The sequence below is a fragment of the Lepidochelys olivacea genome (genome assembly GCF_965140295.1).
Source record: "Lepidochelys olivacea isolate rLepOli2 genome assembly, chromosome: 6".
Lineage (NCBI taxonomy): Eukaryota > Metazoa > Chordata > Testudines > Cheloniidae > Lepidochelys > Lepidochelys olivacea.
Genome location: NC_140416.1, coordinates 65,332,689 through 65,354,000, shown reverse-complemented (window position 1 = coordinate 65,354,000; position 21,312 = coordinate 65,332,689). Strand labels below are relative to the sequence as shown.

Genomic DNA, 21,312 nt, shown 5'->3' with positions numbered 1-21,312 from the left:
GTCATTGGGACAAGGACCATACCTCTATTCTGCAGCACATATTAACAGCAGCAATAATAAATTGAAACCTACTAGGTTGTTTTAATATTCCTTCCTCCTGCTCCCACCTTGTTTTTTAATAGATTAGTGAAGCCTCCCCCATATTGAGCAGCAGATCTTTGGAATGGCTGGACTTGGATGGAGATTTCACTCCTTCCCCTCCCTATATCTTTTCTCCACTTGAAAAAGAAAGGTAAGTTTAAAAGAAGTATTCACCGGAATGTAACTTCCCTGGAACCTGGGTTCATTTCAAAGAGAAGTGGAATGCTTAGGTCCCATCATATTTTATTTCCTTATTTAGATTTAAATTATAATGATGAGTAGAACAGCTCCAACAGGAGAGATTGAGAGAACCACCCCTGATTATTCTATGCCCTGGTGGTCAGGGCACTAACTTGGGCTATAAAAGACCCAAGTTAAAATCCTTACTTCAAATCAGGCAGAGTAAGGGTATGTCTACACTACGAAATTAGGTCGAATTTATAGAAGTCGGTTTTTTTGAAATCGGTTTTATATATTCGAGTGTGTGTGTCCCCACAGAAAATGCTCTAAGTGCATTAAGTGCATTAACTCGGCGGAGCGCTTCCACAGTACCGAGGCAAGCGTCGACTTCCGGAGCGTTGCACTGTGGGTAGCTATCCCACAGTTCCCGCAGTCTCCGCTGCGCATTGGAATTCTGGGTTGATATCCCAATGCCTGATGGGGCTAAAACATTGTCGCGGGTGGTTCTGGGTACATATCGTCAGGACCCCGTTCCCACCCTCCCTCCCCCCGTGAAAGCAAGGGCAGACAATCATTTCGCGCCTTTTTTGTCTGCTGCCAGCCAAAGATGTAAAGGATCGATGGAGTGGGTCAGAACAAGAAATAGACCAGATTTGTTTTGGACTCATTTTCCTCCTCCCCTGTCTAGATCACACTGCAGTCAGTCACAGAGAAGGCGCAGTGAGGTTAATCTAGCCATGTATCAATCAGAGGCCAGGCTAACCTCCTTGTTCCAATAACAACAATAACTTTGGAGCACCATTTCTTATTGGAACCCTCCGTGCAGTCCTGCCTGAAATACTCCTTGATGTACAGGCACACCCTTTGTTGATTTTAGCTCCCTGAAGCCAACCCTGTAAGCCGTGTCGTCAGTCGCCCCTCCCTCCGTCAGAGCAACGGCAGACAATCGTTCCGCGCCTTTTTTCTGTGCGGACGCCATACCAAGGCAAGCATGGAGGCCGCTGAGCTCATTTTGGCAATTAGGAGCACATCAACCACCACACGCATTATCCAGCAGTATATGCAGCACCAGAACATGGCAACGCGATACCGGGCGAGGAGGCGACGTCAGCGCGGTCCCGTGAGTGATCAGGACATGGACACAGATTTCTCTGAAAGCATGGGCCCTGCCAATGCATGCATCATGGTGCTAATGGGGCAGGTTCATGCTGTGGAACGCCGATTCTGGGCTCGGGAAACAAGCACAGACTGGTGGGACCGCATAGTGTTGCAGGTCTGGGACGATTCCCAGTGGCTGCGAAACTTTCGCATGCGTAAGGGCACTTTCATGGAACTTTGTGACTTGCTTTCCCCTGCCCTGAAGCGCATGAATACCAGGATGAGAGCAGCCCTCACAGTTGAGAAGCGAGTGGCGATAGCCCTGTGGAAGCTTGCAACGCCAGACAGCTACCGGTCAGTTGGGAATCAATTTGGAGTGGGCAAATCTACTGTGGGGGCTGCTGTGATGCAAGTAGCTCACTCAATCAAAGATCTGCTGATATCAAGGGTAGTGACCCTGGGAAATGTGCAGGTCATAGTGGATGGCTTTGCTGCAATGGGATTCCCTAACTGTGGTGGGGCTATAGACGGAACCCATATCCCTATCTTGGCACCGGAGCACCAAGCCGGCGAGTACATAAACCGCAAGGGGTACTTTTCGATAGTGCTGCAAGCTCTGGTGGATCACAAGGGACGTTTCACCAACATCAACGTGGGATGGCCGGGAAAGGTGCATGACGCTCGCATCTTCAGGAACTCTGGTCTGTTTCAAAAGCTGCAGGAAGGGACTTTCTTCCCAGACCAGAAAATAACTGTTGGGGATGTTGAAATGCCGATATGTATCCTTGGGGACCCAGCCTACCCCTTAATGCCATGGCTCATGAAGCCGTACACAGGCAGCCTGGACAGTAGTCAGGAGCTGTTCAACTACAGGCTGAGCAAGTGCAGAATGGTGGTAGAATGTGCATTTGGACGTTTAAAGGCGCGCTGGCGCAGTTTACTGACTCGCTTAGACCTCAGCGAAACCAATATTCCCACTGTTATTACTGCTTGCTGTGTGCTCCACAATATCTGTGAGAGTAAGGGGGAGACGTTTATGGCGGGGTGGGAGATTGAGGCAAATCGCCTGGCTGCTGGTTACGCGCAGCCAGACACCAGGGCGGTTAGAAGAGCACAGGAGGGCGCGGTACGCATCAGAGAAGCTTTGAAAACCAGTTTCATGACTGGCCAGGCTACAGTGTGAAAGTTCTGTTTGTTTCTCCTTGATGAAACCCCCCGCCCCTTGGTTCACTCTACTTCCCTGTAAGCTAACCACCCTCCCCTCCTCTCTTTAATCACCACTTGCAGAGGCAATAAAGTCATTGCTGCTTCACAGTCATGCATTCGTTATTCATTCATCACACAAATAGGGGGATGACTACCAAGGTATCCCAGGAGGGGTGGTGGAGGAGGGAAGGAAAATGCCACACAGCACTTTAAAAGTTTACAACTTTAAAATTTATTGAATGACAGCCTTCTTTTTTTTGGGCAATCCTCTGTTGTGGAGTGGCTGGTTGGCCGGAGGCCCCCCCACCACGTTCTTGGGCGTCTGGGTGTGGAGGCTATGGAACTTGGGGAGGAGGGCGGTTGGTTACAGAGGGGCAGCAGTGGCAGTCTGTGCTCCAGCTGCCTTTGCTGCAGCTCAACCATACACTGGAGCATTCTGGTTTGGTCCTGCAGCAGCCTCAGCATTGAATCCTGCCTCCTCTCATCACGCTGCCGCCACATTTGAGCTTCAGCCCTCTCTTCAGCCCGCCACTTACTCTCTTCAGCCCTCCACCTCTCCTCCCGGTCATTTTGTGCTTTCCTGCACTCTGACATTATTTGCCTCCACGCATTCGTCTGTGCTCTGTCAGTGTGGGAGGACAGCATTAGCTCGGAGAACATTTCATCTCGAGTGCGTTTTTTTTTCTTTCTAAGCTTCACTAGCCTCTGGGAAGGAGAAGATCCTGTGATCATTGAAACACATCCAGCTGGTGGAGAAAAAAAAAGGGACAGCGATATTTAAAAAGACACATTTTATAAAACAGTCGCTACACTCTTTCAGGGTAAACCTTGCTGTTAACATTACATACATAGCACATGTGCTTTCGTTACAAGGTCGCATTTTGCCTCCTCCCACCGTGTGACTACCCCCTCAACCCTCCCCCCTCCCCGTGGCTAACAGCGGGGAACATTTCTGTTCAGCCACAGGCAAACAGCACAGCAGGAATGGGCTATACTGAGTGTCCCTGAAGAAAAGCACCCTATTTCAACCAGGTGACCATGAATTATATCTCACTCTCCTGAGGATAACACAGAGAGAGAAAGAACGGATTTTGGTTGAATGCCAGCAAACATACACTGCAATGCTTTGTTCTACAGTGATTCCCGAGTATGTGTTACTGGCCTGGAGTGATAAAAGTGTCCTACCATGAAGGACGAAATAAGGCTGCCCTCCCCAGAAACCTTTTGCAAAGGCTTTAGGACTACATCTAGGAGAACTGCAAATGCCAGGGCAAAGTAATCCTTTCACATGCTTGCTTTTAAACCATGTATAGCATTTTAAAAGGTACACTCACCAGAGGTCCCTTCTCCGCCTGCTGGGTCCAGGAGGCAGCCTTGGGTGGGTTCGGGGGGTACTGGCTCCAGGTCTAGAGTGAGAAACAGTTCCTGGCTGTCGGGAAAACCGGTTTCTCCGCTTGATTGCTGTGAGCTATCTACAACCTCCTCCTCCTCCTCATCTTCTTCGTCCCCAAAACCTGCTTCCATATTGCCTCCATCTCCATTGAAGGAGTCAAACAACACGGCTGGGGTAGTGGTGGCTGAACCCCCTAAAATGGCATGCAGCTCATCATAGAAGCGGCATGTTTGGGGCTCTGACCCAGAGCGGCTGTTCGCCTCTCTGGTTTTCTGGTAGGCTTGCCTCAGCTCCTTCAGTTTCACGCGGCACTGCTTCGGGTCCCTGTTATGGCCTCTGTCCTTCATGCCCTGGGAGATTTTCACAAAGGTTTTGGCATTTCGAAAACTGGAACGGAGTTCTGATAGCACGGATTCCTCTCCCCAAACAGCGATCAGATCCCGTACCTCCCGTTCGGTCCATGCTGGAGCTCTTTTGCGATTCTGGGACTCCATCATGGTCACCTGTGCTGATGAGCTCTGCATGGTCACCTGCAGCTTGCCACGCTGGCCAAACAGGAAATGAGATTCAAAAGTTCGCGGTTCTTTTCCTGTCTACCTGGCCAGTGCATCTGAGTTGAGAGTGCTGTCCAGAGCGGTCAGAATGGAGCACTCTGGGATAGCTCCCGGAGGCCAATACCATCGAATTGTGTCCACAGTACCCCAAATTCGAGCTGGGAACGTCGATTTAAGCGCTAATCCACTTGTCAGGGGTGGAGTAAGGAAATCGATTTTAAGAGCCCTTTAAGTCGAAATAAAGGGCTTCACTGTGTGGACGGGTGCAGGTTTAAATCGATTTAACGCTGCTAAATTCGACCTAAAGTCCTAGTGTAGACCAGGGCTAAGGATTTAAAAACAGGTCTCCTACATTCCAGGTGAGTGCCCTAAGCATGGGCTATTGGGTATCCTGGGACACACATGCTGCCAGTCCCCCAAAAATGCTCTGTATGGTCACCCCCAACAGTCTTTTGTATGAGGCCCAATCTGATATGCATGCTCTGAGAACAGCTACTGAATTGGGCCCTGCAGATGAGATAAGTGGGCAAGGTCCTAAAATCCTGAGGGGTTTAGGCATGATCTAGGATGCTGAACTGATTGGCAGTGTTAGGACTTCAGTGATTTTGCACATGCCCAAAGCCAGAAATGTAGGCATATTTTCACCAGAAGTTTAGTCTTCTAGGGAATTTTAGGCACCTCCAGGGAGAGGTAGCAACTGAGCAGAAATCTTAGTAGCTCCTAAATTCCTTTGTGGGTCTAGCCCAAAGAGATTAAGGTCAAAAGATCCCACTGATTTTGGGTGTCCAATTTGAGATGACTAGGATCAGATTTTTCAGAATACTTAGCATAGATTAGCTCATTACATGTTCAAATCACAGCTCCCATTGACTTTAGTTGCTGCTGTGAGTTCTCAGCACTTCTGCGAATCAGACCCCCGCAGGGTCTCAACTCAGGCACCCAGAAAATGAGGAACACGCAATTAGTGATAACCAGGGAAGAGTTTGGTTTAAGTCATTTGTTCAGCATCACATAGGAATGCTGTGGCATAGGCAGGGATTGAATCCAATTCTCAGGGCATTCAACTTCCTTAACCATGAAACCATCCTTTCTTTTCCTCACATGCCTTCCAGCTTGTGCAACAAAGGGGTTCTACAGACCGCAACCTCCTTTACTACACAACCTTGATTCATCCCCAGAGCAGGTCTATCATGTGCACTGAATAAAGCTGTGGAAAATATAATATGTGATTGTAATGCATTATGGTCTTTAATTTCACAAACAAGGGGGCTGAATTACTGCTGCACAGGCAACCTTAATTCTGGCATTTCCTAACTTTTGAGTGCTTAACTTTGCAACCTTAATGTTCCTTTAAGCTAGTTTTGGTGTGTAATTTAAGTTATAAAGAGGATGCAATTTGGTGTATTTATAAAACTGAATATAACCATTTTCTTATTCTTAGACAGCTGTCATGCTTCAGTGCCAACCAGGTGGTGATTTGTATTTAATTGTGGGGGAAAGAACAATAACTGCTTCCATAGTTCTCCTCAAGCATCAACCCATTTCTTTGCTAGAGTTATTCTAGTGGAATAGCAAAATTCAGCATCTTTAAACTCTCTTGGAATGTTTTGCCTTTTTATATTTATGAACATGAAGCATTCATCCTTATACAGTATTTGTGCATTCTTTCTGTGTTACTGGCTCCAAGTGTGTACTGTGTGCTCTCCTTCTCTCAGGATCCTCCTAAGCTAATTTATTTTAATTTTAATACAGAGATACCTTTTTTTACAAAACAATATTTGGTATTTATTTGTTTTGTACAATGTACCAGGTCATGTCACTTTAACCTCCCTTCCCCCCAGAATGGAAAAATTTACAAATAAGACGTTTGCTAATGATCTACATGATGCCAAGAGACTCACTACACAGTTTTGAATATAAAAGAGGTAGAAACTTTGTTGTAGGCTCTCAATGATGGGCATCAGATATTTGCACACATCTCAAGGCATCTAGGATTGTATATCACTGTTTTGTTTTGTTTTTTTAGTGAGTGTTCGAGTTGCCCTCATAAACTAGATAGGATTGAGGGCTATTTCTGATTGATTTCCAGATTATGTATAGAAGCACATTCCTTTAGGATGGGAATATGCTATGTTATAGTGTATAATGTTGCTTTCCATTTTGCCATGATTATCTTAAACCGTTACTCTGAAAACGAAACTTTTTGGTGTCCTGCTTATTTGAATTTTTATTAATGACTGTTACTGATATAATGTGCGAGTAGTTTTTCTTAGCTGTGTTTTACCTGAAGAAATCCAGCAATCTTTTTTTGTTTCTTTCCTGCAGTCTTTCCACAAAGTTAAACTAAATTTTTCTTCCCATGCACTAAGTGATAAGTGTGTCTCTTATTCCAGATAAGTGGATTTGCTCATGTGATTGAAATGTTTCCCCCTAAGAGGATCAGCACAAAGGTCTATAATATAGGGCTAAAATGGGTCTGAAGTGGTCTGTAGATGTTGCAGAGGTCCTCTCTACAGAGCAGATCAATGTCACCTAGTAGAAGTGTATCTGAAATACAGTACTGACTAATATATTTCTTCATTTTCCCACAGTCAAAAGCATATAGGCCATGAGGAGTGCAAACATTCAGCTGAAATGAGGTAAGACAATAGCTTGAAGTTAGTAGCTTGCATCATGAGATTTTGTGCACAGGTCTCCAATCTTTGCAAATGAGTATCCATTCTCATGCAGACTTTGAGAATTACAGATATGTGAGGCTCAGAGAAATTGATACTGGTGCAAAGATGCAGTCAGCTCCTTCCTCTGTAATCATTAGGTCTTCATCTCCATTCTTGCCTCATCCTGTTCAGATGTGGGAATTACACCATATTTTTCAGAGCAATAGCATTGTTTAATTGCTTAATTTTCTAGGCTTTCTTAGTTATGACTATCACAAGTTAGAATTATTAGGATCATGTCAAAACCATGTTGATTTTCTGGCCTTTCTAGCCCTTCCTTTCCCGATTGGCTGCTGTGGGAGGAGGCAGTTTGGACCACGATAATCCAAGTGCATTGGGTTTTTATTTTGATTTCATCACACTGAGGTGTAAGAACGGCAATTTGCAATCGAAGTACAGATGAGACCCTATTGCTTGCTGCCATGATGCTATTCTTATTTCACATTTGATGCTTTTTTGCTTTAGTGGCTTGCCAAGCTATTAAACTCAAGTCCCAAGTGAGACAAACCTAACATTCTAATGGATTCAACCTCAAAGCTGCGCTGACCAATTGTTGTGGGTTTTTTTTAGTGTTGTAAGTGCAATTTAACAAATGGATTGCAAATGACCCTGCAAAGCTTCTTCATCTCATCTCAGGGTTCTTTTTTTCAGTTATACTGTAAGCGTGATAATGCTAGTTTTGAGGGGATAGAGTGCTATAAGTCAAATGCTGCAGTTGGAAGGAGCTGTGGAGTAATTGTTGACTAACTCCCAACATTATTCCAGCTGACATAGGACTGAGTAGTGTCAAAAATGGATGGGTGAAATTCACACCTATGCAAAGGGTCAGCACCCTTGCGCCTTCCAAGTAGGGCTTAAACATGACTCAAGCAGAACTCAGTGATGTGTAAGCTGGCTCTCTACCCAGGGCTGAATTTCACCCATTTGGAATAAACATAAAGAACATCATGCCATTTTCACTTTTAATTGTAATATTTTTATGAGTGTCAATTTGGTAATTGACATAAATTCTCATAAATTCATTGTAGACTTTTATGTGTAACCAGGTCAAGCCTGTACTTTTTGTTCCCTTGATAAGAATAGAATAACTACAAACATTCACAGTGAAATAATATTAAGGCTCTAACTCAGTCTGACAAAAGCAGGTAATTGAAATGTAATGCCAGATGTGTTTGTCCTTTATGTACCAGGCCCAATTTAACAAACTTTATTCTTGTAAGTATTCCTAATCTCACGAAAGGTAGTTCCACTGACTTGTATGGGACTACTTGCATGTGCGAGGACTAATCATATGATTAATGTTTGTAGAATTGGGCCCTATGTCTGGTGGTTCTCGGGATCTCCAAACTGTATAGGGTCCGGTACAATATCTACTCATACTAGGTGAATACTGGTTGAACTACCAATACAATAGGTACAAAAGTTAAATCCTAGTGCCACAGAAGTCACAGAGAGTTTTACTGTTGACTTCGGTAGGGCCAGGATTTCACTCAAAGAGAAAGAAAGAATGTTACTTTTTACTAAGAAAGGGCCCACTGGAAAACAAGTCAGTCTGTTTTTAAAATCCCAATAAAAACTAGCTTCAGAATAATGCATTACATAAATACTGCATATCAGAATTAATGGATTTAAAACAAAACCTACGCTTCATCATTAGGGGTCTCAGATATTCAAATAATCACCATATATCCCAAATTTCCTTGATAAATTGTGCTCTGTTTTAATGATGAGGGATGGCATTATAGAATAAATTGTTTAAGAAGCCCAAGTGTTTTAAGATCAAAATCAGGCCCATTTAACAAAAAAATACAAAAAACTAGAAAACGAAAGAAGCAGCATCCCAGAAATATAAGCTGAAGATGCATTTTAGTTTCTTGGAGAAATAATCCACTTTTATATAACACATCCAAGCTTCCTTCTTTCTCTTTCTTCCCTTCCTCTGCCCCCCACCTCCTTTTTTTTAAATTACAACGGTGGTGTTTTTTCATCCAGTTTAAAAGAATAAAAAAATCAAATGGTTTATTTATAAATATTGGAAGACACTGTAATTCATGTTAACATACTTAATCCATTGCAATATGGTGAACAAGGAGAATTTCCTGTTAATATTCTCATAATAATAATAATAATATGAAATTCTAATAATGGCTCTCATTTGGAGATCTCAGAGCTTTATATTTCTGAAGTACGTAATGGATCACTTCACCCACCTGTGAAATACTGTCACATCTGGGGTGGGATACAGCAGCTGAATAACGGTGCACAGCGGCATTATATAGCACTTCAGCACACGAACTGAAGAATGCTATATTCAGTTGAAATCACGGGGAAGCTGAGATAGAGTGTAATTCCAACTGAGCTAGAATTTTGCAGAGACACCATTGTCCTCTATGGAGCATATGTTGTGTCTTGACTTACAGGAGTCTTATTCTGGACTAGGGAAAGGACTGTAAATTTATTCTCCAGAGGCAGTGTGCGTGTCTCGTTGCTGGCCAGAGGGATAGGACTGTCTTACAGAGATGCTCAGATGTGTTGTTGGTAGGTCACTTCTGGCTGGTGGTGTTGTGTCTGCATATTTAGGCAGTAGAAGGAGTTGGTCATACTCTTAAGAGGAGAACATAAGACAATTGAACAATCACACTAGTCAGCAGACATTTTTTTTCTTTAAGCACACCAGCTTGTCAAAGAACTAAATGCCTGTCTTGCAGGATGATGATGTCCCTTCTCCAGCCTTTAGGGATTTCCCTTCGTGTGCTTGTTTTCAAAGATCACATATGGCTCTTCTACCGTTTTTAATTCATTTTCTTTCTGCATATAATTGTGTAACCTGCAGAGTGTCAAGAGATTTGGGAAGGAGATAACACAAAATGTTCAGAGCCATTTTATCGCTTTTCCCTTTAAGAGCTCATAAGCTTTAAATTCTGTGATGTGAGCAGATATGTATAGCTAGTTTCCTAGGGTGGTCCTGTGCAGTTGCTGTAATCCTCTACTTGCTGTGTGTTACTCTGAGGCTATGGTGTGGTGTGGGAAAGGAGCCTTCTGATTGGACAAATGTGCTGGTGAGGGGATATAGTAGAGAAAAATGCAAATCAGTGGATGGGCTAGAAACCCGGACTTGTAATTGCTTTTATTGCCAGCCTGTCTTGCTTTGCAAATATACAGTGGGGGAAAAAATCTACTCTGATTTTTTTTGGTTTATATAATAAAGAAAAATTTAACTGGAATCTGGATCGGCAGTAAGAAGGGGGAAAACTGTCTGATTTGAGTGATGGTTTTTCTGTCTTTAAATCAGTAAAACTGGTGTTAAGGGACAGTATTTTTTTTTCTTTTGTAATACTACTTTGCTTAAGTTTCTTGTTTTGAGCCTTAATGTTACATTGCAAGAAGCACTCTGCTTCATTACAGGGCTATCGCTGCCATAGTTACTGAAAACTGCATTATGCTGTAGAAGCTGCCAGCCTCTGCATCAGCCTTGGAAGTGTTTCGGGAAGAGGGGAGGGGAATTACACAATAGGACTCCAGAAAGCTGACAGCAAAACAGGCTGGAGAAAATGTGGATCTACAGCAGGTTCATTTAGCATGCCTAATGCAAACTTTGTGGATAGAAAGATGAGATGAAAAACAATCCAGCTTTGTTACAATATGAAGATTTTCTCAGTAATTTATTACCATTAGGTTAAGGTTGGTATTTTTTTTTTTTTGGCTGCCTACTTAATAGTTTTAAATGTTTACTTAGAGGAGGATGAACTGTTAATATTTCTATTGTATTTGGTAAATCTGGGGTGTGTGTACAATTCTACAGCGGCAAACCGCTGTCCTTTATTATGAGCTTGCTTTTTGACATGCTGTGCACCACTAAATGGTGGTCTTGTCTATCTGGGTTTCTGTTTTGGAGATAGATGCTCAGCTCTGCAGAATTTAAACGGCTTACCCTATGCCTGTCCTGATGTTAAATTATTTTATTTCCTTATAGTGCTACATGAACTGTTTATGTATGCATGTGGATTTGGGAGAGAAGGGGTGCAAGCAATAGAGGGAACTGATCCCTGCTTGAAATAGATTTGGAATATATGAAACAAGATGAAATCTTACTGGTGTGTCCGGTTCAGGGTATGTTTCAGTGGACCAATGAAACAACCACCTGTACTTACCTTGGAATATGTTAATTTGTTTTTGTAACATAAGATGACCTTCATTTTTAGTTAATAATTCAGATGTATTTTGAACATATTAATTGGACTTTAAATTGTCTGTTTGGAAAATTCAGCTACCAGATACGTTAGCATTTTATTTTCTTGTTTGGCTATTGTCACTTCATTTATAACTTCACTTTATCATTTTCACAAACCAGCAAGGATAATTTGGGGTGACTGTAAAACGTTCAGAATGTAAATGGGAAACATTTTGGATTCATATAATTGTTTTTATCACTGAATGTGGAGTGACAGATCTGAATCCCAAATCCAAGCAAATCACATTATTCGCAAGATCACTAGCCTCACAGCCAGTGGAAAAACACTCCATGTTCTGCCATACCTGTATTATGTAAGCAGCAGCCTGTGAATTTTCATTATCTCTCTCCTCCTCCTCAGAGAAACCGTTGTCAAGCAGTAAATGTATTAAGGCTGGTTGGTGGTCCGTCCTAGCCTGTGCATGGGTACTCAGGCCTTTCTTCATTGCTATGTCTGATTTTTATCTCATACTACTAAAAACAGAGAGAGAAGGCAGAGACACCGATATAGCAACAGAATTGTAACTAGCATGTGCGTCTTGCTCTTTTAGCAATAATAGGACAATATTCCCTTCCTCTGTTACAGAATCAATTACCTCAGAGAGGTAAAGAGCCATAGCTCTTTGTCCACATAATGAAAACATAGGATTATAACAGTATGATAATAATTGTAGTCATGGTGTTTTCTAAGTGTTGCAAAGCATTTCTGATTGCAGTGGGGTATGGGTATACTTCTGTGTACTGTGTCTTTCAGGGACGTATTCCTAGTACGGAGCTTTCAATAGTGTAAGTAGGTTTGGCTAGTATTGTCCTGCTGAATGTGCAAACTCTAAATTTTAACATTGGGGAGATTAACTAGCTTCATGCCAATTCAGCAAAAACAAACTCTCATGTGAGTGGATATGCTAGTGCTGCTGGTACAGCAGAATTATTGCTATGTAAAACTTTTAAAATGTTTTCATTGGGGGGCACAAAGGCTCTTTAAAGCTTTACAGTTTCCTTTAAAAAGAGCAAAAGTGTCAATCTAGAATCAGAAACGTAGGTTGGCAGGAACCTTGAGAAGTCATCAAATTCAGTCCCCTGTGCTGAGGTGGGACCAAGTAAACCGAGACAATCCCTGGCAGCTGTTTGTCCAACCTGTTTGTACAAACCTTCTGTGATGGGAATTCTACAACCTCCCTTGGAAGCCTGTCCCAGGGCTTAACCACCCTTTATAGTCAGAAAGTTTTTCCTGATATCTAACCTAAATCTCCTTTGATGCTTGTCCTATATTCAGTGGACATGGAGAACAATTGATCACAGTTCTTTTTATAACAGTCCTTAATATGTTTGAAGACCTGTAATCAGTTCTTCCCTCCCGCATCATTTTTTCTCAAAACTAAACATGCCCAGTTTTTTTAACCTTTTGTCATTGGTCAGGTTTTCTAAACCATTGATCATTTTTGTTGCTCTCCTTTGGACTGTCTCTTATTTTTTCAAATTTTTCCTGAAGTGTGGTGCCCAGAATTGGACACAGCACTCTAGCTGAGGCCTCATCTGTGCTGAATAGAGCAGGACAGTTACCTCCTGTCTTACATACAAGACTCCTGTTAATACACTCCAGAATGATGTTAACCTGTTTCACAACGACATTACATTGTTGATTCATTTTCAATTTGTGATACACTATAACCTCCAGATCCTTTTTAGCTTTACTACCAATTAACCAATTATTCCTCATTTGTAGCTGTGCATTTGATTTTTCCTTTCTAAGTGTAGCACTTTTCACTTGTCTTTATGGAATTTCATCTTGTTGATTTCAGACCAAGTCTCCAATTTGTCAAGATAATTTTGAATTCTAATTGTGTCCTCCAAAGTGCTAACACCTTCCAGTTTGGTGTAATCTGCAAATTTTATAAGCATACTCTCCACTCCATTATCCGAGTCATTAGTGAAAATACTGAATAGTACCAGATGCAGGCCTGACCCCTAGAGAGCCCCCCTAGATACACCCTCCTAGTTTGACCGTGAGCAGTTGATAATTACTCTGAGTATGATCTTTCAATCAGTTTTGCACACACTTTATAGTAATTTCATCTACATCACATTTCCCTAGTTTGCTTTTAAGAATGTCACATGGGACTGTCTCAAAAGTCTTACTAAAATCAAGATATATATCATCTACTGTTTTCCTACCCCAATCCACTAGGCCAGTAACCCTGTCAAAGAAGGAAATTAGGGGTGGTTTGTCATGATTTGTTCTTTACAAATATCTGTTGGCTATTCCTTATAATCCTGTTGTCCTCTAAGTGCTTACAAATTGACTGTTAAATAATTTGTTCCTGTATCTTTCCAGGTATCAAAATTAGGCTGACTGGTCTATAATTCCCAGCTTCTCCTTTGTACCCCTATTTGAAAATAGGTACTTAGTTTGTGTTTCTCCAGTTCTCGGACCTCATATCCTCCCTGCATCCTCAATGATAATTGCTAACAGTTCCAAGATTGCTTCAGTTGGTTCCTTAAGTGCTCTAGGATGTATTTTATGAGGCCCTGCAGACCTGAATACATCTAACTAATCTAAATATTCTTTAACCTGTTCTTTCCCTCTTTTGACTTGCGTTCCTTCCCCCTTGTTGCTAATATTAATTGTATTGTATCTGATCACCATTAAGCTTTTTAGTGAAGACTGAAGCAAAATAGGCATTAAACACCTCAACCTTCTTGATGTCATCAGTTATTAGCTCTCCTTCCCCATTAAGTAGAGGACCTACACTTTTGTTCATATTTCTCTTGTTCCTAATGTATTTAAACAATTCCATCTTAGTCCGTTTCATGTCCCTTGCTACGTGTAACTCATTTTGTGCCTTAGTTTTTCTGATTTATGTCCCTACATGCTTGTGCTGTTCTTTTGTAATCCTCCTTAGCACTTTGCCCAGGTTTCCACTTTTTGTAGGATTCCTTTTTGGTTTTCAGGTCATTAAAGAGCTCCTGATGGAGCCATATTGGCCTCTTATTATTTTTCCTATCGTCCTTCGCATCAGAATAGTTTTCAGTTGTGCCTTTAATATTGTCCCCTTTAGAAACTGCCAGCTCTCCTGAACACCTTTTTCCCATAGATTTTCTTCCCAGGGGACCTTACCTACCAGTTCTCTGAGTTTGTTTAAAATCTGATTTTTTGAACACCATTGTCCTTATGCTGCCACTCTTGCTCCTTCTTTCCTATCTATATATCATTTCATGATCACTTTCACCCAAATTGCTGTCCACCTTCCTATTCACTGCCAGTTCATCCCTGTTGGTCAGAATCGAGTCTAAAATGGCTAAATTAGCTATAATTTTGTAAATAAAAGTTTTATTCGTTCCTAAAATGAATCTGTAAAAATGGCATTTTCTATGTTTATTCTTTTTCAATGTTTTACACATTTAATTTGCTAAGTTTACAAGTAAAAAATGGTTTTCAAAAGCAAAAATCCAAATGTGGTTCATGCATCATTCCTGTAAATATTCTACAGTTGAACCTTAATTATTAATTGTGGTGTTGATGCACAAACCAGAATGGAATCCAGCTCCCTCTTTTCATAACTATGAGTGGCTTAACACTACTAATGTAAGAGAAGCTAGTAAAAAATTATTTTGTCATTGAAATACATGTGTACGTATCTTGGAATTCACTCGGAGAAGAACTGTTAAAGTGGTTTTTTTTTAACATAGTGACCTTTCTGACGATAACTGCACTTAAAATATAGAAGAAGCAGCCTTATCTAGTGGTTAGAGCAGAGAATTTGGTGACAAGATCTGGGCTCTTATGCTGACTGTATTAGCGACTGACTGTGTAACCTTGGGTTACTCGCTTAACCTCACTAGGCTTCAGGTTTTTTTGGTCTGTAACAAAAGAATAATAATGACTTGTCACTTTTGCAAAGTACTTTGAAATCTTCAGATGAAAGGCACAGCATGCAAGGTATTTTTACATATTTAAAAGAAAAGGATCTCCTTATAGGATGACCTTAAATAAAAATGATCAGTGACAATATTAACAAGTTACCTTTGCTATTAACTTTCTAATGATGGAATTTTCTGTTTTACCATGAGAAACCTCGTATGGTAGCTTTTACTGATTTATATGGGATTGTGACATACTATGTATGACATCACATATGCAACTACCTTAGCACCATATGATCTTGGCAGAATTTTCTACCCCTTAAATGTGTTTGATTGTACACACAATAGCTTGAATTTTGTCTGATTTAAGGGTCTGTCTAACATAAAGAAATGTCTTAACAAAAAAATGTTTGTGTTTCTTGGTTTAAAATCATTGTTAACATTTCTAACAGCAGAGAGATAGATTTTGTGCATGAAGAATACAAGCAGAAGCTGAGAGATCAGGAAGCTTTCCACAGGGAACACGTTCAACAGCAGCAGCTCTACGTTGAGGATTTAAAGCAGCAGATCCTGGCAGGACAGATCAAAGCAGAGCATGAACTAGAATATGACCAGGCACTAATCAACCAGCAGATCAGAGAAAGTGGGTGTCTCTCTCTCTCTCTTTCTCTCTGTCTCTCTCTACTTCCCTTCTTTTACTGCATTCCTTCATTGCTGTTTTCATTTTTCTCCCCTTTTTACATTTTTGGACCGTTGGTGGAGTCTTTGACAGTTAACTAGTTTTCTCCTATAATTGCCCTCCTTATGAGGACAGTTATCAAACTTTTGCTGATAGAGGACTAATGGAATTCATTAGCACCTTGCCTGCAGCACTGGTTTATTAGCTTGGGGGTTCACTGCTGAGTGGTGGAAGTACTACTACTCCTGTGGGAATTCTGGGCCACTGTGCAATACAGAATTTGCACGGAAATTAATGTTCTGCGCAGAATTTCCTTTTCCCCCACAGAAATGAACTGGAGAGCTGCTGGCCACCAATAGGGGCTGCTGGATCATGCAGAGTCCAGCTCGCAAATACAGTAGAAGACACTGCCTGGGGGAGGGGAAGGGAGCCGGAAGGCTCCAGGCAGCTGCAGTTCCCAGCATGCCCTGAAGGAAGGAGGCAGCATGCAGGAAACTCCAGAGAAGCCCAGGATGCAGTATCAGGCTGTTCTCCCTCTTGATCTCTGGGGCGGGGGATAGGAGGTGTGGGTGTCTGGACTGGTGTGGGGGGTGGCAGCTGGACACTGAGGAGTTGAGGGTGTGAGTGTCTGGGTTGGGGAGAGGGGCGGCTGGGCTCTGGGGGGGATAGGGGGTGCGAGTGTCTAGGTTCGGGGGGTCCCACAGCTCAGTTTGGCCCACAGCTGGGCCCTGGGGGTAGGGGATGAGAATGTCTGGGCTATGGGGTGCCCCACGGCTGGGCTCTGAGGGGAGGGGATGTGGGTGTCTGACCCCGCAGCTGGGCTCGGGGTGGGGGGCGGGCAGAGAAACAGGAACTTGGTTGTCATAGGGGTTTCTTTAACTCTCTGCTCATGGGGGACTTTTTTTTTGTTGTTCTGTATTGCTGGAAGGTATTTTGAAGTAAATTACAAAAATAATTGAAACTGGCATGATTATATAGCAGGGGTGGCCAAACTGTGACTCTCAAGCTACATGCGACTCTTGTACCATTAAAGTACAGCTTGCGTAGCCCCCCACATCTTCCCCCATTCTCCACCTATCAGACTGGGGGATAGCTCAGGACCTCTGCCTTCCAGCGGGGTGGTGGGGTAGGGACTTCTACCCAGCGGGTGGGGCGGGTCAGAGCTTCAGCCCTATGGGGTGCACCTGCCAGGGCTCGGGGCTTCAGCAGGAGTGGGGCTGAAACCCCAACCCCTGGCTCCCAGCAGGTGTGCCCCAGCTCTCGAACTTCTGAAGATGACATATGTGGCTCGGAGGGCCAATAATATGCAGAACTTTAAAATATTGTTTGCAGATTTTATAATTTTTTGGCACAGAATTTCCCCAGGAGTAGTACTACTTGTTTTATGGCATGGAGCTCAATGCCTCTCCTGATACTCCCGGTTGCTGCTTGTATTGCGTGGCTCTATTTAAGTATTTAACTCAAGTGCCCCTTATGGCAGTGTGGAGTGACTTGGCTATCTGGGTTTTTTCCTTTTTTAAATGTCTAACTGTTATCTCTTGAATTTATCCTGGGAAGTTGAAACCCAAGAAGGCCTTTCAAGGCTGAGATAATTTCTGATGAAAGGCATGTGGGGAGTTGCTCTTTGAAGACAGACTGTTATACACACCAGCACACACTGATGGAACAACTCATGCTTGCAACTGCAGTAAAGATCTGTGGGTGTTATATCCTTACAGGTATCACCTGTAAAATGGCATAGACCATATTCACACACTCATAGTCCATTTCACTCTCAAACTGATGTTCATAGGAAAATGTATGTGCACAGGCCCATGGCATGGATTGAAATCTTCTGCAGATTCCATGTGAAACCTAAATAATGAAACCAATTAAATACAGAGAGAACCAAAAATTACAGGAGGGACAAACGTGAAAAGGAAGAGACAATTTGTTTAAAATCTAGGTCAACACATAATATATAATATGAAATTTACAAGGGACACTCAAGTTTAGGGGTAAAATCATGGCCCTGCTGAAGTAAAAGTGAGTTTTGCCATTGACTTCAGTGGGACCAGAATTTCACCTAGGTTTCAAAAATTTGCTTGATGGCAGCTCTGTACAATAATTCATTTTGTTGGCCTCTAAAACTATAAATTTTGACCTTCTCTAAATGTGATTGACACCTTCCAGTCAAATGCTTTCATATCTTTGTCAGTACTGAGCAAGAAGTGTCCTGCAGTAGTTGAAGCAGAGTCTAATTAATTATAGGTTAAAACTGCAACATTACTATTACATCATGGTCTCTTCTCTGTCTGTACATTCAAATGGAAATTACAGACCGTTTCTCCAGTTTGTCCAGATCATTTTGAATTTTAATCCTATCCTAAAAGCACTTGCAACCCCTCCCAGCTTTATAAGTGTACTCCCTGTGCTATTATCTAAATCATTGATGAAGATATTGAACAGAACCAGACCCAGAACTGATCCCTGCGGACGTCTCGTGACAGTTATGTTCTGCAGGGACAATGAAGCAGTTGACTTATGAGCACAGGAAACAGAACTTTCAGATCTAGAACTAGTTTATGGAACTCATAAGAGATAAGAATGACCGTGGAACTAACCACTTTCAGAGCTAAATGCAAATTCCATTTTATTGACTTAGCTTTCCCTCACTTTAGATGAACATACACATCAGCATAAACGAGCAAAACCAAACCAACAAATATAATACATAAATTAAGTTGTTTCTTCAACAGGCTGGGAAAGAAGAAAGGGGAATATAGAGAACTATTGTTATCTCTATTTTTAAATACTTTCAAAGCACTCAAATACTATGGGGATATGGACCATAGATAGAGGAGCTAGAGAGTTAGGTTGTTTAAGTGCATATACTTTTAATGGAGTCACTAAAAATCCAGGAAATTACTAGTTAAGACAACGTCAACATGTAGGCAAAACTCAATTCCCATATCTTGTTAGCCAAATGTAACACCCAAATGCTTTGGGCACCTTGGCTCCACAACCCACTGCCTTTCAGTTCCATCATAGACCTACCCACAATGCACATTTTCAGTTCCTTAAAATCACATATACAAACAATAATCTGATCTCAGAAATGTTAAGGTAGAAGTATAGGAAGTTTCTTCCATTTTGAAAGTCAATACTGTTGGAGACACACACATTAAATGAGGAATACCAATAGAACTTGGTAACACCTCTCAAACCAGCAGGAAACATTAAGTGTATCCACTGCATTTTAAGGTAAAAGTTTGAATGATTTTTGAGGAATTAGATGTGTAGATGCTTATCCCTATAGAAGTTACTTGCCATTGCAAATTCTTGCTAGAGAAAGCTTATCCCATCAGCTCCCTTAATGAAGCTGATGGGTTAAGCTTTTAAAACCAACTCCACCACTGATGCAGCATACTTGTAGTCAGCTTTCCAAGTCTTATCCCAGTTGGAGGTCTCTCCATTACTAATACAGCACAATGCTGCCACTAGAGGGGATGTGACCTATCAACTTTCTCTAGATTTGTTGGATCACAAGTTTTGTTCCTTTGGTATCCAGCAAGTACAGATCAGAGAATCCCTTTTGTCTGGCTGCCTGCTTCTGCCTTTAATCTGGCTTCCTGCTTCTGTCCCGTCTGTGTACCCTTGAGACGCTAGAGAAGGAAGGGATCTTAGAATTAAGAAAGGCAGTGGGGGTAGGCCAACAATATACTGAAGCAGAATAGAAGAGATGTCTGATAGCAGCCATTTTAAATATCCTGATCTGGTTTAAATGATTCATACAAAGTCTTAATGTATAATTGATTACACCCTTCAGGTGGGTCTTTGCTGCTGATTGAAATTAGGAACAGGATAATAATGAAGACATTTTCTAATATTTTTCTTTTATAATTTTGCTTATAGACCAACAGTGGCTTATTAACGAGAAGAAACAACTGGCTTCCCTTCAACCGCAGCAGAGGGAGTTTGCTGTACAGACAGAGTCTAAGTCATATGCAGAAGCTGAAGTGCAGAATACTGTGGATTTGGAGATCTGTCCTTCCCTGGTAGTGCAGAATAGGAAGAGGCTGGTACAGCTGGAGCTTTTGCGGAGATACTCTTTAAAGAAAGCAGAAAGAAACATAAGGCGGAAAAAGGTCAAGTTCCAGTTGGAGAGGATTGTCAAGAAGCAAAAATTACTGGAAGCCAAGAGAAACCTAGAGCAGCTAGAGGCCAGCTTCTGGCTCAGTGAGGATAACTTGAAACAGTCCCAAGTCCTGAACCAAAACACCACAATTACCTCCTGGGATCACAAGTTGCAAAGGAAAAGCAAGTCATTTGGTTCAAGTTCCTTGCAACCAAGAAGACATTCTTTCTGTAATCTTTACCCACCACATGTACCCATTTACAGGTAAGTAAACTTTTATAGAATTTTCCATATTAGTTCCAAGTTTAAGAAATATTTGCTGCCCTACGATCAGGTAATGTACTAAAAACATTTTTATAAGGGTATATTAACCCAAACTTTGTATAAGTCAAAACCCTGATCCATCTTATAAAAGCAGCTACACCACTCTCACTTCCCTTTAAGTCTCCAGTCTTATTTTATGACACATTTTTAAGCGATTTGTCCTTGCTTTCAAGACTCTGCACCCCTCCCTAAATCTTTGACCTAGTCTCCTTTCACATTGCCCCTGCCTCCTTGATACCCCTTTCACTGGCTCTCACACATGTCTTTGCACCTTTTACTTTAGGTTTGGAATCTCTTTCCTGGACTCTTGGTCAAGACTTTATTTTTGCCTGATCAAACCACTCCTAAAAATTCACTTCTGCAGTGTCACTTTAAAAGATAAACAGGGGTACCCTTAACCACCCCCAACACACCCACAACATTTGGACCACCAAAACGTATATATGCTTAAGTATATATACTTGGGCTGTCAATTAATCGCAATTAACTAACGCGATTAACTCAAAAAATTTAATTGTGGTTAAAAAAATAAATCACAGTTTTAATCGCACTGTTAAACAATAGAATACCAACTGAAATTTTATTAAATATTTTGGATGTTTTTCTACATATTCATATATATTCTGTGTTGTAGTTGAAATCAAAGTGTATGTTTTTTATTACAAATATTTGCACTGTAAAAATGATAAACAAAAGAATTAGTATTTTTCAATTCACCTCATACAAGTACTGTAGTGCAGTCTCTTTATCGTGAAAGTGCAACTTACAAATGTAGATTTTTTTGGTTACATGACCGCACTCAAAAACAAAAACAATGTAAAACTTTAGAGCCTACAAGTCCACTCAGTCCTACTTCTTGTTCAGCCAA

General features: G+C 41.6%; 1 protein-coding gene across 1 annotated transcript in view; it reads left to right on the top strand.

Annotated features, from left to right (window-relative positions):
- STARD9 (StAR related lipid transfer domain containing 9) overlaps positions 1-21,312 on the top strand; it is a 199,718-nt gene that overhangs the window by 144,939 nt on the left and 33,467 nt on the right. Inside the window, exons 20-23 of the mRNA XM_084631449.1 lie at positions 123-232; positions 7,104-7,151; positions 15,777-15,967; positions 19,898-20,384. Coding sequence (XP_084487575.1) covers positions 123-232; positions 7,104-7,151; positions 15,777-15,967; positions 19,898-20,384 — 836 coding nt within the window. The remainder of the gene's footprint in view (positions 1-122; positions 233-7,103; positions 7,152-15,776; positions 15,968-19,897; positions 20,385-21,312) is intronic.